Raw genomic sequence first — 17,783 nt, forward strand, 5'->3', positions numbered from 1 at the left:
GAACAGAAAACAGCTTTTGAGTGGAGGTAAAATAAGAGCTCTTTTTTTTCTACAGAGCTGTGGAGCTGCTGTATGAATAATTTAGCCATGTATAGAGTAGTGCTGTAAATACTATGATCTGGCCTGGGTAGTGTTTTGAGGAGTGTTTGAAAAGTAGACAAGAGGAAGTTGAACATGCAGTGTGTGGAGAAGGACCTAACCCCCCACGTTGCTGTGTCTTGCAGCTGCTCTGAGGGGGACCACCACACAAGAAGTCTACAGCCACTTTGGACTGGAATTGAATGACTGAGGTAAAAAAACATTGAAAACATAGTGGTGAGAATAGGACCAAGGAGGGGGGATGTATAATGATTAAAAAGATTGCTTTATGACTAATGGTGTGATTGAGGAGGTGAACTGACTGTTCTGCTTCTGTTTTTACAGAGAGAATTGGATAACGACATTGAGGACAAACTATAACCTAAGCCTACATAGGTTCTCCAGGTGAGGGTGAGGGATGGTCAGTTGCAACATGAGATTTCTCCAAAAAAAATTTGCTTACTGTACCCTTTTAAAAGTCTTAGTAAGGGTTTATTCTACGCTCACTGCAATGGAGAGTGCTCTCAAGTACGTTGCATCAAAATCTCCTGTAGGTCTCAACAACAGTTTGAAAAGGCCTTATTGAAGAACTGAAGCTTTCAGTGAATGAAGACACAAAACTAACTTCTCACTAACTTTCATTACTCGGCGAGTGCTTGTTTCCAGTATGGAGGTGTTTGTATTTCTTATGGTTGCACTTGTTTATTAATGTATTTAATTCACACAGCAGCATTTGTTTTGATAGTTATAAGGTCATTTTCGGTCATTTATAATCTTCAGTATTCAGAACTTCCTTTATTTTAATTTAAAAAGTATTTGCTGTAGTTTATATTGTGCAGAGGGAATGCAAAAAAGGTGGCATAATGTAGGTGGGTGTGCCTTTTCTATCTGAGAATCACCAATGGCAGATAATGGTGCTGTCTGACCGTTTGTGTGAGACCTTGTACATCAGTGGCTGCCTGTTTTTTGTAAATGTGCAGATTAATATGTGTATGTGCACTTTAATCTCACATGTGTAGGTCAAAGCTCATCCTATTTTCTTATCCTAATCTTTGCATTGCTTATCGGTCGTTGGCCATCTCACTTAGTGTGTTTTATTGTGGTATATGTGCATAGCAGATGATTAAGACTAATAAAAGTGCAACATGTTTTTGATCTGATTACACTCCACTATCATGGGGACAACAATTTGAGATGGAATATATACACTGTAAGGAGTTGTTAGAGCAGCACTTTGCTCTGTGAAAGTGTTTGATACAAAAGCTGCACAAGAAATTAAATGTCACTGATAGCTTGAGCACTTGCAGTAGTGACCTTCAGCCATTTCTACAGTTCTACATGTAACATTTTATGGTTACATAATGTTTTTAGTGACCTGTTGTTGTTGCACTTATGATGGGAGAAAAAGGCAAAAGCGCATTTAAAAGAAGCTCTTTGCCCTGCCTTACCCTGAAGAATATGCACCCTGCAAGGATTAAACCTTTATGAAATGACTACTATATTAACAGTGGTGGACAAAGTACACAAACCACGTACTTGAGTAAAAGTTGAGATACCTCATGTAAAATATTACTCCAGTAAAAGTAGAAGAACTCCCTTTAAACGTCGACTGGAGTAAAAGTATCAAAGTACTTAATGTGAGTATCAAACATAATGTGGTTTCAATGTCCCGCTAGTTAAGTAATTTACAGAAAAAAGACTAAGACCACTCTAAATAGCATGTTGTTGTGATACTCAAGTAAAGTACAGCTATGCTAAAAAGTTTCTTAAGTACAGTAACAAATTACTTGTATCATCTATACCATTTTGATAATTGATTTACCATTTGAATGAGTTTTAAATATGTAAAACCACTCCGCTTCATAAAGATCCAATGTTTGATATTAAGAAAGGTGACTTGGCAGACATTGAACAAACTATACACCAGTATGTGTGTTTAAGGCTATAATTGCCTGAAAACAATTGTTTGGTGTTTGTAGATTTTATTACTGATCAAGAAATAATGGTGATATTTGTGTGCAGATACAACAGTGGGATTTCACGTGAACAGCCTAAGGAGCTGCTGAAATCATCCAATGAATCATTTGATGTGGCATTTGGTTTCAGTGAAAACCAGCAGGCTGACTGCTAATATTTACTGAACGTCTTGACCAACAGGCACAAGAGGGAATGGAGTCTTGGCTATTGTGTGAAGCCTTGTCCTTCCCCATTCCTGGGGTCTCCTTTTGTTGACAGTAGTAATGAATGGATGAGGTGAGGCGGACTCAGAGGCAGGGCTCGTTTTTACGCCACATGGTTCCGCGTCAGGGCTTGGTCCCTGCTGTTGGATGGGAACTGCTGTCTGCTGTAGACACATGTAAGGAGGCTCGCAGGCAGGGCCTCGCCGCATTTCCTCTTCGCCAATGCCGCAAACCCCGCCCCAGCCGGATGAGGCATGTAAATAAATGGCAGTCATCTATTGGCGCACGCACCCGTCCGTCAGCACTTATTCCTCATACACTGATGCTACGTTGACGGTGGTGGGCGGGCGCAGCTAAGAAAATTATAAGGTCATTTGAATTAGGCTTGCTAGCGAGGTTATCGGCTGCAATGATCACTGAAATCATATAAGTGGTTGTGACAAATGAACGGACGATGATCACAGTGTCAGAGTCGACGCTCACAGTCGGGACGAACTGACTCCAGATCCTCCGGAGGAGAGGGGAGAAGACGAGCGGCAGCAGCAGCACCGGCGGCGGCGGCGGCGGCAGCAGCAGTAGTGTGGTATTAACACCAGGAGAGGATCCCGGTGCGTGCGTCTGTCTCTCTGTGCGTTTCTGTGAGAGATTCTGTCAAAGCCAGAGCAGCGGAGGTGGCGGTCAGGCTAGCTCATAAGCCGATCAAGGTGGAAACGCACACAGCGAGGTTTCACGTCAGGGATTTCTACGCATCTTCATGCTGTAACGGTGTGAGACCAGTGCGAGGTATGTACGCAAAAAACACCACACAGCCGGAAAGATCGACTTCAAGTGTGGTGGTTATTTGCTAGCCCCGACAATGTCTCCTGTCCTTTGTCAACCTTGTGCGCGCTGGACCTACTGACTGCTCTGGAGATGTGTGTGTGTATGCGTGTGTGGGCACGTTCATCATCTCTCGGTTTATGTTCGGTCATTAATGTGAACATTGAGCAGGATTTTTCAGCATCGTCCGGATAGAGGTTGCTGATGTTGTCACACCGTCCCCTTACGCTTCCTCGTTCATAAGCTGATGCGCGAAGTGCGCTGCGCATCTTGCGTCCCAGGCGCGCCTGTTAACGGGCACCCACATCGGGGTGAGCACGGTGGTGGATATCGTGCCAGCCGGATTATTGCTATCGAAGGCCCGTCTGTCTGAGAGCCGAGCGCACATGGTGTCGTCAAAGCAGCAGTGGGTTGAGCCTCTTTCTGATTTCCCCATTATGTACCGCAATATGATGCTACGCGCCTTTTAAATTTCCGGGTAGCAGCAGCAGCAGCAGCAACGAATGATGAAGCCTTTTTTTTTTTGCAGCTGCTGCCTGTATTTCCTTCCCTTAACGTTTTCCACATCCCGTCATGTAGATGCTTTGGATTGAAGTAATTTAATCCACACATGGCGTCCGTTTAAATGGCAGTATAGTTATTTTATTGGTATCTTAAAGCAGTTATAATCATTACAACCACATGCTGGGATAAGGAGGGGCACGTACTGTAGCAGTAGTAGTAGTAGTAGTAGTATTATCTTGTCAGCCCTTTCTTGAAAATGCAGTTTGTTAAGGCTGGATATTAGGCACACTTGGCACAAATTAACAAATACTTAAGAAAGCAGAACCTCTGAAATATTGCAATATAGTGATACTGCATCCTGTTTCTGTCATTGAATTAGCTTTATATTTAAGCCTCCGACCACTAGTTGACATCAGAACGACAGATTTGTATACTATTTCTGCATATGACATTATTTTATAATGGAGTTTTTAATATATAGAGGTGGGAGTCACAGGGTACCTCACGATGCGATACAATGCGCTATACATGGTCCACGATACCAATAATATCATGATACGAGGATCTTGTGATAACCAGTATATTGCAAGACAATCATATAGCGATACATCACGATATCTGTCTAAGTGAAGAAACACTACAACACAGAGAAAAAAGTGGATAAAGTCCATGTATTGAGCATGGATGGGGGTAATCTCCGCAAGGAGACATCAAGTAGCGATGGGGGCTGATTGCTTTACTAATATTTGCCCTGGTGTATCGACCAAATCGATTATTTTGACCCACCCCTAACAATATACTATTTAACGGGATGGGGTAATGATACTATAAGCTATATTGTATTGCTTAGAGTATCCTAATATATCGCAATGCGTTGTATCATCAACTCTGCATCGGCACATGTATAGTTTCATCAGATTCTTTTAGTTATTGTCTTTCTACTGTGGGCTGGCTGCTAACATAGACACAGACAGTGAGTAGCCTGTGGAGACAGAGAAAATGCATTATTTGTATTCGAACAACATGGTTTTATTGGAGAGGAAAAAGAATAATAATGTTGCTATCTGCTACTCTGAACAAAACCGTCCCTTCCTACCTGGAGTGTTGGAAATAACAAAACCAAAAAAACATGTTAATTGCTTAGCAAATTGTAATTATTCTCATTTCTATGAGGCGGGTTTAATTATAGTGTGCTAAACTCAAATTATAACAAACAATAATTTACCTTTTATGGAAAGTACTTGTCCAAACAAAACTAGTATAAGGTACATTCTCCATTTATTGCAGTTGAAGCAGTTATCTACTTTGTGTGGATATTGCAATGACAATACATTTTGTGCAGACCTATTTTTTCCTCTAAATGACCCTGTTCCTTGTCTCATATTCATAAACAAAACCCCCCTCATTGTTTTTTTTCTATGGAGGCCAATGAATAGATAATAAGCAATGTAAATCTTTTACTGGCGTAGGATCATCTTCCTGGCTATCAGGTGGCACTGAACACCAGTGTCAACACAAGCTGTTCTGCTCTTAGCTGTCACAAAAAGGCTGCTCCAGTTCGTTTTTTGACGAAAGGTCACTTTTATTTCATGAAAGATTGGAACACGCAGTAATCATTTTTATTCAGTTTATTTCTTATGGATAATTATTTCTCCAGTCTTTACAAAGTAACAGTCCAACAGAGCTGATTCATTGGACTGAAATGGCCTATATTATCTCATTCATGGTTTATCCTTGAAGGGTTCAATTTAGGGCAGCTGGACATGGTGGCATATCTTTCACCTGTCATCCAAGAGTCCTCTTCATTTCTGACTGAATGACTTAAAAATCACTCTCTACTCCTGTCATTTACACTTGTTGTCACAGGATTCTATGAACAATGATCTCGGGTGACTCCTATGTCTTTAACAACGGTTGTTACAGCAGGTGCAAGCACTAATTAATTAGGGACATCAACAGCCTTGTTAACAACGTAGAGGGTAAATAACTAATACCAGTTGGTCAGAGCGTAGGAGAGAGGACTCTTTTTGACCTTGATGTTTAAACAAAACGTTCTGAAGATACCACTGTGAAGAAGCAGCTTTGAGAAATGTTGCTTTTGATTGTCGAGACCACATTTGAAATTTCTCCCACTGACTTCGTGTTTGGTCTAAAATGTCTTGTTAGTAGCAACAGTGTGCAGCCTGTTCTATTGAAATGTGTCTGTTCTTTCAGGATGATGCGATTAGGGTGCTGCACAGCCCTGCTGTTCGTGTTGAGGCTGCTGGTGGGCTTGCCTTGGTTCCAGGTTATTCCGGCCATCCTGATCTTCTACCTCGGAAGCGGAGGATGGAGCTTCCTGCAGATTTTTGCCAAAACAATTGGCAGAGACTTACAGTAAGCGAGTTAATATTGTGTGATAATGATGAACAGTCAAACCTAAAGAAAAGTCATAACTTGTAGTTCACTCCTAGATTGCTGTCCTACCAGTGAAGTCTTGCCTTAACTGTCTACTGTCACAGCCATTGTCAGCCAAATATTTTGCAGTGTCTTTTAGCTTTGACTTTGATGGCATAAACACCCACAATCAGTGAACTATATAAAAATCAAACCCTCTTTATCTCAATAAAGTTGCAAAAAAGATGCAAAATGAATGTTGCCAACAAGACTTTGGACAGAAGGACTTTGATACAAATCTGACATGTTGGCACTTCAAAGATAATTTTTTATGATAGATAAAGAACATTAAACCTATCATGCATTAGTTAATGAAAAAGTCAAAATGGGTCCATTCCAATATTTCACATCTTTGCTAAGGCCACTTGGAATGTGCTATAAATCAGAGTGATAATTTATTGCCGCTCAGTGAAATGATAAGTGGCACTTATGGAATAGTGTCTTGAGTTAATTGTAAAAGTTCCTTCAGAGTTCTTGAACAAATACCTCACATGATACTTTTAAGGTTCATTTTTGCTTGCAGTTTTGTCCGTAGGAAAAACCTTTGTAAGCAATCTCTGCAATAACGCAAACGGACATCTGTAAAACCAGCTTTTTAAGAACTTAATGACCTTAGTGCCTCAGGACCTGAGGCTCTCACTCAACAGGCCGCAGTTTTGTAGATACTGGTGGTAGCCAGCTGCGTATTCCTGGTGTGCATGTTTTAGAACTATGTGACATGGCAGGAAGCCTGACATAGTTACTTCAGTTTGCTCTTTCCCTATCCTCTATTACCCTCTACCACTCTTACCACTCCTAAAGCTAGTATTTACAGTTGGAGGTTGCCATGGTAATTAGTTTGTGATTAACTTCCTAGTGTCCTCAATAGTTTCAGTTGTGGTAAAACAGGAAATTGTGAAAGATACCTTTTTATGACCTCTCCATGAGAGTGACTTAACCAATAGTGTTTTTGTGCTTTTCTTCAACTCATTACATAAGAATATGCTTAAACCGAGGTTTGCAATGAACAACATCTAAGATGGACTACTAACTACACTTCCACCTCCCACTTTTACTCCATTTCAAATACCTCAAATTATAATATAGTTGCAGTTATTTGTTTTCGTGTTGATGATGTCCGAGGCCTCAGACGAAGTGAATTTTGAACCCATCTATGTCAGAGCAGCACACTGTTATCTCAGTGACTCATAAATTCTTACTTTGTAATGTGCAGTGACGAGGCTCAGGTGTGCACAGCGTTCGACACACTGTGATTCACATCTTAATGACTTTGCACAATAAACCACTGTATACACACTATTTGGCCGGTTCTCAGACATGCACTGCTGTATACACGCTAAAAGCACAAATGCTGGCGATTATAACTCTGTCGTCTGGCCGGTTCTCAGACATGCACCGCTGTATAAAGAAACGATAACTCATCCAATTTATCCGTCCTAGAATATGGAAACATTCATGTGTAAAATGTAGCTCAGTAAAATGATTACATATCACGCAGATAATGAAAAATCCATGCAACAATGAGATATGGTTATCTTGACCAAATTTAATTTCGGTTCAGTTTTATTTGCACTGTGCCAAATCATCAATATGAAATGAATACACCACCATAGTGTTGCCATGTCATAACTGGGCTCATTCTATTTTATGATTTCTATATTTATTTAATGCCCATAAATGAAGAGAGTTTCTATTTATTGCCCTTTGGACCTACGAAATCATTATTGTTATAATCATTTATGCATTGTTTTAATTTTCCCACACTAAAGGTAGTTAAATAGATTTAGATGAGTTGGAGTTAGATTGTCTTTTTGCTTGAATTAAATTTGTGTTTTTTTTCTCCCCTTTAGTGCGGCAGGTGTGTTATTGCGAGTGAAGATGAATGTCAGGCGACATCTCAAAGAGAAGAACACAATTCCCAAGATCTTTGCGGAAACGGTGCGCCGCCACGGGGACAAAGCGGCGCTCATCTTCGAGGGGACCGGCGAGAAGTGGACCTTCCGGCAGTTAGACGAGTATTCCAACAGAGTGGCCAACCTGCTGCTACAGCGGGGTTTCAAGGTCAGTCAAGAAAATGAAATCTCTCCTGAAGAAAAATAGACTTCTGTCGCTGTCCATGAACAAATGTTTTCATTGCACATACCTGGTTTTGGTTGATCTTTAAAAATGACCCACGATTTATGAGAATTAAATAGTTTAAAAAAAACAACCTGTAATACTTCTCAGCTGCTACTGTGGATAATTATGCTCTTAAAAAGCAGAATTAAATTTTTCTCTTCAGCTGTTTTTCTGTAAATGCATTACAGTCACACTATTTATCATTATCCTATATTTATTTCGTCATAGAATTTATAGGATCATATTTCTTAACCCAAAGTATTTCAAGGTATATGAAGTTTTATGTCAGTGAACGATCAGTTGAAACGATGACAGCCACTCTGTTTGTGTTTTCTCTCTTCAGGAGGGTGATGTGGTGGCTCTCTTCATGGAGAACCGGTCCCAGTACGTGGGTCTGTGGCTGGGAATGGCCAAGATTGGAGTCGAGGCTGCTCTCATCAACTTCAATTTAAGACTGGAGGCCTTGGTCCACTGTGTCACCATCTCCAATGCCAAGGCTGTGGTGTTTGGGTCAGAGCTGACTGACGGTGAGAGCGAGGGAGCGAGGGAGAGGGGTGGAGTCTGACATTGGAAAACTATTCTTCAGGATATGTGACTTGGATATGTGATTTTGTTTGCTGTGTTCGTAAAATATCGTCGTACATAGCTGCAAATCTGAAGTTTGTCTCAGAGGGGGTTTACAGTCAATGGCACTGCCTCGTTCTGACGAGTGTTGCTCTGCTTCCGCCGTGATGAGTGAGTTGAGTGGTGCAGTGAGACAGCAGCAGAGGTCATAAAAGACAAATGGGTTTTCAAGGAGGTGTCTCTTTAATATCAGTCCATGGAGCTTTAAATGGCTGATGGGGGGGGGGGGGAGTGGAGGAACGTCTCCATCTTCAATCTGCAGTGGCCAAGGTCTAAGTAGACTAAGTGATACGCTGAGAAAGATAAGGTGTATATAAAGCGAAAAGATGGATTGACCTACAGCAACAAGACAGATATGTACAGTATGATATTGAACTATAAACTGTTTACAAAGTGAAACGGATAACACCGACTACAATACAGACACATATTACACAACTGCAAAGCCCGGATGGTCACATATCATTTGTATAGATTAGCAATATTGTTTTGACTGTATTTACTCTATAGACAATGATTAAATTGCTCTGTTTTCATTTCACCCAATACTGGTCTTGACCTTGTATCTGTAATGATTAGCAGATAAACAAATTATAGAAATACAAACAACTGTCCACTGCACAGTGGTCAGTTGTTTCTGTCTAGCAGTAAAATTGAAACGACTTATCTGATTATATCAACTTGTATGAGATCATTGTTGAAGATGAATTTTGTCTAATAATGCGTTTGATCTACTCACCTGGGTTGTGTATTATATCATGTAGACTTTGGAAGAACTAATGCTATAAAACTGCAGCACCTCACTGCAGTGGTTGAGCATAAATTGGGGATTTATTTTATATCTTCATGTTTGGGTCCCCGCCCAATCAGAGAAGCCCACAACTCGACAGCTATAAAGTTTGAGCTACTTTGGTCTAGATGGTCATCCTGGGATTATTCGAACTCTTTGAATGTAGACTGTGGACATCTTGACCTGGTAACATTCTCGTTACATCTCTTTGGAACCGTTTGACCAGTAGTGCTCACAAATTATATACTGGAAACAGTATTTTGTACAGGCCCCATCACTGCATCCTGGATGTAGCACCACCCAAGATAAAAGTGATTGGTTAAAGATACACAAGCAAGCAAGAGCCCTTCCCCCAAATAGCAGAGTAATATTGGGTGTAGCCAGACCAGACCATTCTCCTGCGCTGACACAGCACTGTGGAGTTGGCAACTACCCTGGGAGTGATGGAACAGTCCTCAAACTGTCATGGGCTCTATGCCTTTAAGTAATTAAAAATGCAGCCAGTTGGCCACTGAAGCAAATTCAAGTCAGTAGCATTAGCACTGACTCAATGCTTTTAAATTCACAAACTGTATTTGTTACACAAACATGTCGTCCTCCTGCAGACACTGGAAATGATGAAATAATTTAATTTGCTTTAATGTGTTTGTCTCTCTTTTCGTAGCCGTTTCCGAGATCCACAGTTCAATGGGGAAGGCGGTGCAGATGTTCTGCTCTGGAGACTGGGACCCCAAACGAGTCCCACAGGGAACGGAGTGCCTAGAGACCCTGCTGCCCAGTGCCCCGTCTCACCTGCCCAGCCGACCCCTGCGTGGCTTCACAGGTGAGAAACGCTGTTTTCTGTGCTTTTGGTGACTTGGCACCATATATTAACTACAAATAGAGTTGTTAAAGTAGGCCACCATTGTTTGTCTAGTTGCTGGTCAACTTTTGCACTAGTCTTTGATTTCGAGAGAAAGGAAAGGATTTTCTCTCTAGAATAACATAATGCCTTACTAGAGAATTTATGGGTTCCTTATTCTTTAGGCAACCCACCTACATGTCAAAGGGACTATGAACTGAATCCCAATTAAATGTCCTTAGTAGCTGTATAATCTTTGCAACACTTTAGAGCCCCTGTTCAGAAAAGGATTTCATAATTTAATTATGAAAATTGTGTGTCAACCAGCTAATCAGTGAGGTCTGATTCAGAGTATTGAATCGATCATGTTCTCACGTGTGCTAAAGGACACATCAGCACTGCATGGCACTTACAGACAGGTGCAGCAATAAATCGTGTGACCTTTGGTCATGTTCATGTTTAGTCAAGTGTTTCCCCTCCCAATCTGGACAGATTGCAAAAAAATGCATCAGGATTAGAACCGTCGGGTCACATTCAGATGTAATTTAAAGTGTAGTGAGCATTTCAAGTGCTGCTGCACTGAAGAGCTGTATATTTTGGTTTAATTAGATTAAGTTTGAGCAGGAAAGTACAGTAAAAATCCAAACACAAGACCATTGTGATACCAGTAATCTCTCCATTGCATGTGACAGCATTTTTTTACATCTGAGTGTGGGATTCCCTGTTAGCTTTCTGCTTTAGCTTTATTCTGTGTCTGTCCATCTGTGTTTTATCTTTATACTTAACTGTCAGAATTATTGTAAATCTCCTGTAGGAGAGACGAGAATATGACAGAGCAGAAGGAAGTAGTAATGACGCAAGATAACTGCTGTCAACTGCCGTAAAACAACAACGAACAGACCATAAATGCACCCCCCCCCTTTTATGTTGAATTATAAAAAGTCAGTTTTCCCTTTTATGAAATACAATATTGTTTGATTATATCATAGCCACATCTCCTTTTGATGTGGTTTTAAAAAGTGGAATAATCATTCTCAGTATGTACTGTATGCATTTGTATAAATATTCATTTCCTACACCTTGTAAGGGCCTGAAAAATCTTTAAAATGAAAGTGCTTGAATCTTAGAAGAGGTGTATGAACACTCAAACATTCAAACAGGAAGTTTTACCAAAAGCTATTACTTACACACAGAAAACCAGTCATATTGTGATTTTATTGTTAATATGAGTTCTATGTGTGTGCTCTCTGTTTCAGATCGCCTGTTCTACATCTACACGTCAGGAACCACTGGGATGCCTAAAGCCGCTATTGTTGTGCACAGCAGGTAGGAAGGAGCCCTGCAGTTAATGAACAGACACACAGGAACTGCAGCTGCTCTCTTTGTTGATCTGTGCAGCTTTCATGTGTCGCACAATTACTGGTGGTAGAAAAAAAAAAATCAAACTTGTTTGAGGTACTTACTTTCTTCTCTTGTCCTGCCTCAAACTTTCCTGGTTTTCAGGTACTACCGCATGGCAGCTTTGGTTTATTATGGCTTTAGGATGACATCAGACGATGTGCTGTATGATTGCCTTCCACTCTACCACTCTGCAGGTAAAGTTATAACTGTGTGGGTTCAGTGTGGACCAAAACCACACTGAACACAGTGGTCAATTTTCTTTATACCCAGATTTCAGGGTATTACTCCACTCTCTGACTGAAGCATGTGTTGAGTTCAGTTCTCCACATTATGTACAACTCAGCTGTGTATGTTGAGCTCAGACTCACACAGTGGGCCTTGTTGTTGGCTCATCTTAAGGTGTGATCACATTCCCTCAAAAGAGGCTACACAAGAATAATTATCATTATACTACACTTCCTCAGTGGAGTTAATTACAACTGCTGTGTTCAGATTTGTCTAAAACAGATTCAATCATCCACAGTTGTTGCTATAATATTCACATTTTATAACAAGTTGCTGTTTTAAATGATACATCTGTGTATATGTCCACTTTACAACCCTAACGGCTTACATTTCTCCGTCCACAGGAAACATTGTGGGAGTGGGCCAGTGTCTTATACACGGCATGACTGTAGTCATCAGAAAGAAGTTCTCTGCCTCGCGTTTCTGGGACGACTGTGTCAAGTACAACTGCACTGTAAGTAACGTGTAGTTTACCATCCCCTGCCACACATTTACTTGACAAGAGTTAAAGGTACAGTGTGTAGGATTTAGCAGCATCCACTGGTGAAGTTGCATGTTGCAGCTGAATATCTCTTACTTATAAGATGGTAGCCTCCAGATATCATTATTCCAAGGGCTTCTAATATAAATACAAAAGGCTGTTTCTACAGTATTAAAAAAACGAAAATTCATTCCTTCAGATGATTGTCCACGTAGAAAAAAACAAAAAAACATTCATACACAATTGATTTTTAATGTCACTTTCCAGTTAAGCTCTTTTTCCAATATTGTTGCTTGGTATTAAATCAATTCAGTATTCTATTTTTGTATAAATGTGTTTTTTTTTTTGTTTTTTTTTCCACGGTCCAGATTGTGCAGTACATTGGCGAGATCTGCAGATACCTGCTCAACCAGCCAGTTCGCGACACGGAGCAGCAACATCGGGTGCGCATGGCGCTGGGTAACGGCCTTCGTCAGTCCATATGGGAAGAGTTCATGAACCGCTTCAACATCCCGCAGATTGCAGAGTTTTATGGAGCGACAGAGTGCAACTGCAGCCTGGGCAACTTTGATAACAAGGTGGGAACATGTCCTGCACAGAACTTCTCTGACGTCTGAAGACATCTGCCACTCAGTGCAGTCTTCCTTCCCTAAGATAATTCACTGTTAATGATGCTCTTCTTACGAGTGAATATCTATAAATATCCCTGTATGTTCTCTTATTATGTTCCTCTGTTAGTTCAGGTCGCTTCTCATTAACACAACACATGGCAGCTTCGCAAGACATTTCTGACCCCAATGACGCCATGTTTTTCTGTCCTCTAGGTTGGAGCGTGTGGCTTCAACAGTCAGATTTTACCCTATGTCTACCCTATCAGGCTGGTGAGGGTTGATGAAGAGACCATGGAACTCATTAGGGGACCTGACGGTGTTTGCATTCCCTGTAAACCTGGTATGTTAAAAGCGGATGAGCACACACGTCAAAATGTTTGATTCACGGTGAAACAAAACCCGAATGTGTTGCTTGTAGTGATTCTGCCTTTTTGTGCCAAGTGGCAACCAGTATTGACATCACCCATAAGAATCTGAACTCCCGTATTGATGCCTCAACATTGGCAATTTTGTCAGAACCTAAAGTTTGCAGATGTCACTTACAACCAGGCTCCTATTGGACAATATCAGCTGTCAGTCACAATGATGTCCACTCATATGTACCATGATTTATCATCTATTTTACTCTAAATGGAAAAATCATTGACAGAATTAACATCATATTCACTTAAGACCTAAAACTAGTAAGTGAAGCCATTAACTCGTCCGAGAAATGTTTACTGATGTTACTGAGGCTTATTTTCCCATGGACTTCCATTTCAAAAAGTTTTTTTTGCACCTGAGTGGCTATTCAATATATATTAACTTCTGCGTAGTCCTCATACAGTCTGATGTTTATGTGTTTTTACCTTTTGCTGTAGCACAGTGTAGCATGCCCTGTGTGGGATTCCTCAAAAGGCACAGAAATAATAATGTTTATATGATTTTTTTAAAAAGAAAAGACATATTCAATGTCATGACTGCCATTCATACACTCCTAACACTCTGATCTTTCTCTTCTTGTCTGTCTTTTTTCCTCTCTGTCTCTCTTTTTCAGGTGAGCCTGGCCAGCTGGTAGGCAGGATCATTCAGAATGACCCTCTTAGGAGGTTTGATGGTTATGTCAACCAATCAGCAACCAGCAAGAAGATTGCTCAAAGTGTTTTCAAGAAGGGAGACAGTGCCTATCTCTCTGGTTAGTCACTCATGCAAATATGCACTTTACTGACCGTCTTCTCTGCTGATTGGGGGAGAAAAAAAAATGAATGTGATCTTTTGCCTCCTCTCACACCAGGTGATGTGCTGATCATGGACAAGCACGGTCACATGTACTTCAAGGACCGCACAGGAGACACTTTCCGCTGGAAAGGAGAGAACGTCTCTACGACAGAGGTTGAGGGGACACTCAGCAGGCTCCTAGACATGAAAGACGTCGTCGTGTATGGCGTGGAAGTGCCAGGTAACATCAGAGTAAAATTGCTTTGTAGCTCTCTAATGCGTGTCCTTCCCACTTGAAACATGCTTAATTTATCTCTGCCTTTTCAGCAGTTAATCAACTGGGTCCCAACATTATTCTAAAATATCAAATTACACCAAATGTATCAAGTGATCTTTAAAAAAAAAAAAAAAAACTCTAAATCAAAGATACAGAGTGAACACAAACAAGATGAATGGAAAGACAAGAACCGAACTCTATAGTTTTTATAGCTGTTGTATCTTTGCTTATTATTTTTTTTAGCTCTTGTGACATTGAGTCAATTCTACAGTTCAGAAATGTCACAACATATGAAACAGACAGCTGTAAATGAGGCTTAGCAGTGCGAGTGACACAGAACACAAATAGCAGATGTCACTTTACAGTTGATGTCATCAGATTAGATGAGATAACTTCTCCAAAGTGGGGGGAGCTATTTTGGTGAATCTAGCAGAGAAGATACTCAAGTCACAGTTGACCATATATGGAAGAACTGCTCATTTGACTTAGGAGAAAATAATAATAGACGGCAGGTCGCATCTGCTAGATGATGTTGAAGGTCACCAAATGAAATGCTGTCTGAATATGTTAGGACTCACAGTCTTTCTAAACACAAAGCACAAACCCTCAGTGGTCCACAGAGTTAATCATCTGACGTGTCTGTTTCTGTCTGCACAGGAGCAGAGGGAAAGGCCGGGATGGCAGCCGTCGCTGATCCGTCTCACACCTCAGACCTGGAGAAGTTGGTGAAGGACATGGAGAAGGCGCTTCCTCCGTACGCCAGACCCGTTTTCCTTCGCTTTCTCCCCGAGGTCAACAAGACAGGTACTGAGCCCTTTGAATTTATATCACATGATCATGTCCTTGATTTAGAATCCTTTCAATAAATATGACATGAAACAAGTTGCTGCAAAGTATTAACAGAGGAACTGCTTTGTAGCTCAGTGTAATTCCGACTGAAAAAGCACCATCATTATTGATACGTGTGTCCTTTTTTCCAGGAACATTTAAGTTTCAGAAGACAGAGTTGCGTAGAGACGGCTTTGACCCGAGCACCACATCGGACAGACTCTACTTCCTGGATTCCAGCAGAGGGCGCTATGTGCGGCTGGACGATACGTTTTACCACTCGATACTGTCAGGGAAACACAAATTGTGATGCCGAGGCTGAACCGCTAGATTTACACATGTACACACGGACACTCGCATACACAAACACATGCAGAGAAAGAGACAAGGGGGAAAATTGTAAGAGCAGGAAACCTGAATGCACAACCCGGTCCCTCATTTACTCTACTCCACACATATAATAAAAATAATAATAATACACATACAATGATAGCCATACTCGTTCTGTGCACACATTCAAATGCCAACACATACGCACATAATACACAGATGCCAGATAGCCCTTTGATCCCTAAAGCAAACATACTCTAATGCACACACACACACTTACACACGCAACACCATTTTACTCATCACCTGAAATCTCCCTGGCAACTTCTCTCGCTACCTCAGCAAACACAGAGAGGCAACAACTCAGTAACCAGGTCTCACGCGGCCCAACGAGCAGCCCCCGACGTCTTCATCGTGGTCCATCACACCACATGATCTGCTGGGGGTGGGCGGGACATCACCAGAGGGCGGGGGGTGGGGGGAGTTTTGAGGAGAAGCAGGCTGCCTGGCATCTGGAATGCCAAAACCTGAAAACTAGAGACGACAACGGACTTTATGGAGGATAAATGGGAACGTGGATTGTACAGTTTGTGGGACAGAGGAGGGACCCGCAAGGACCTTAACACTTTCTCTCTCCCTCTCTCTCGTTGTTATTTTAACAAGATTGTTTTGTGAAAGACTGGAGCCTGTATCGTTGACTTCACCTGCACAATTAGCCAGCAGGTACAAACCTGTGATAACTACACCTTTTTCCTTTTCATCTGAAGTTGACTTTTTTTTTTTGTCCCTCTCCCTTGAATCTACTGATGTCCTTGTCTTCATTTCCAGTTTGCAATTAAAATGAAGACAGGACACGAAGGCGAGGGGGAGATGTATATGAAATGTGAAAAAAGCCTTTTGACTTGGAACCAATAGCTACAGAGGTTGAATTAGACCAGTGGTTGAAGCTGATTTCTCTACTGAAGTGCAATAGGGCTCCAGCCGTGCAATAAACATCAACACACACACACAAGAGCTGATATAAAACAAAACGTTTTGTGTTTAAAATATGTCTGCATTACACCAAATATATTTAAGTTGTAGTGTTTGTTTACATATTTAAAAGAATATGAACACTTTAGTTAATTTCTGTTGTAAAAGCTTTCTCTTTTATTTCTAGTCCAAATGTATCAGGGTATTTATATTGTATGTGTATCGCTCGCTATTGGGAGTCCTCGTAAATGAAGCTGCTGTTCCAGGCTGGGTATTGATTTAAAAAAAAAAAGAAATTGTCACGGTATCGATATCAATAACTTTGATAATGATTCCTCAACCAAAAAACGTTGAACACACACGTTTTAAGCCCCAGCTTCCTCCTCCATATTGATATTCGGTGATATAGAGGACATTTGATCGATACCGAAAAAGTATTAAAGTTCCATACCCAGCCCCTACTGCTGTTTTCATTCTATATCAGCTGCTCAAATCACAAAGTAAAGTAATCTGACTCATTCAACCCTGGGCTAAAAACATTGGGCTGTTTCCATTTCCATACACAGCGCTGTTCACTTGCTGAGCTGAGGTGCAGTATCATCCGTGGCTGTATTGTGCAGGTTTTGTCGTAAAAAGAAGTTGTTGGGTGTGTGTGTGTGTGAGAGTGTGTGAGAATATTCTTCTGAATCCTATGAAGACTTGACTGAACAGAGCGTAGCACTGAATCGCCTCATTGGCAAGCACTCGTGTTTTTAAACAATATCCTGTTGCTCTAGACGGATGTTCTGCCAGAATCAGGAAAGCCGAACGATCCAAAGATTCAAAGGCAGGGAGTAGGGACATTGTAATGTAGAGGGTGCATTTTAAAAAAAAAAAAAAAAGAAGAAGAAGAGGAGGACATGTGATTTGTCATACATTGTCTTGTCTTATGATTTGGAGTCGCTGTCATCGGAGCATTATCAACCACAAGCAGAGCACTGTGCCTTACTGTGAGTTCACCTCCCAGATTCA

At 41.0% G+C, this 17,783-nt stretch overlaps 1 protein-coding gene across 2 annotated transcripts; it reads left to right on the forward strand.

Moving 5' to 3' along the window:
- Window positions 1-222: 222 nt before the first annotated feature.
- Window positions 223-15,990, forward strand: slc27a4 (solute carrier family 27 member 4). 2 transcript variants are annotated; one of them, XM_058617409.1, is made up of 15 exons: window positions 223-290; window positions 424-483; window positions 5,796-5,957; window positions 7,868-8,078; window positions 8,479-8,662; window positions 10,214-10,372; window positions 11,647-11,716; window positions 11,894-11,985; window positions 12,421-12,530; window positions 12,926-13,135; window positions 13,382-13,508; window positions 14,205-14,342; window positions 14,442-14,606; window positions 15,300-15,446; window positions 15,623-15,990. In XM_058617409.1, the coding sequence occupies exons 3-15, from the start codon at window positions 5,797-5,799 to the stop codon at window positions 15,778-15,780; spliced, it is 1,932 nt and encodes a 643-aa protein (XP_058473392.1). In that variant the 5' UTR covers window positions 223-290; window positions 424-483; window position 5,796; the 3' UTR covers window positions 15,781-15,990. The 2 variants fall into 2 exon arrangements, with proteins under 2 accessions (XP_058473392.1, XP_058473391.1); XM_058617408.1 differs by lacking the exons at window positions 223-290; window positions 424-483 and adding an exon at window positions 2,526-3,041.
- The last annotated feature ends 1,793 nt before the right edge of the window (window positions 15,991-17,783 follow it).

The sequence above is a fragment of the Solea solea genome, chromosome 19 (assembly GCF_958295425.1).
Source record: "Solea solea chromosome 19, fSolSol10.1, whole genome shotgun sequence".
Classification (NCBI taxonomy): Eukaryota; Metazoa; Chordata; class Actinopteri; order Pleuronectiformes; family Soleidae; genus Solea; species Solea solea.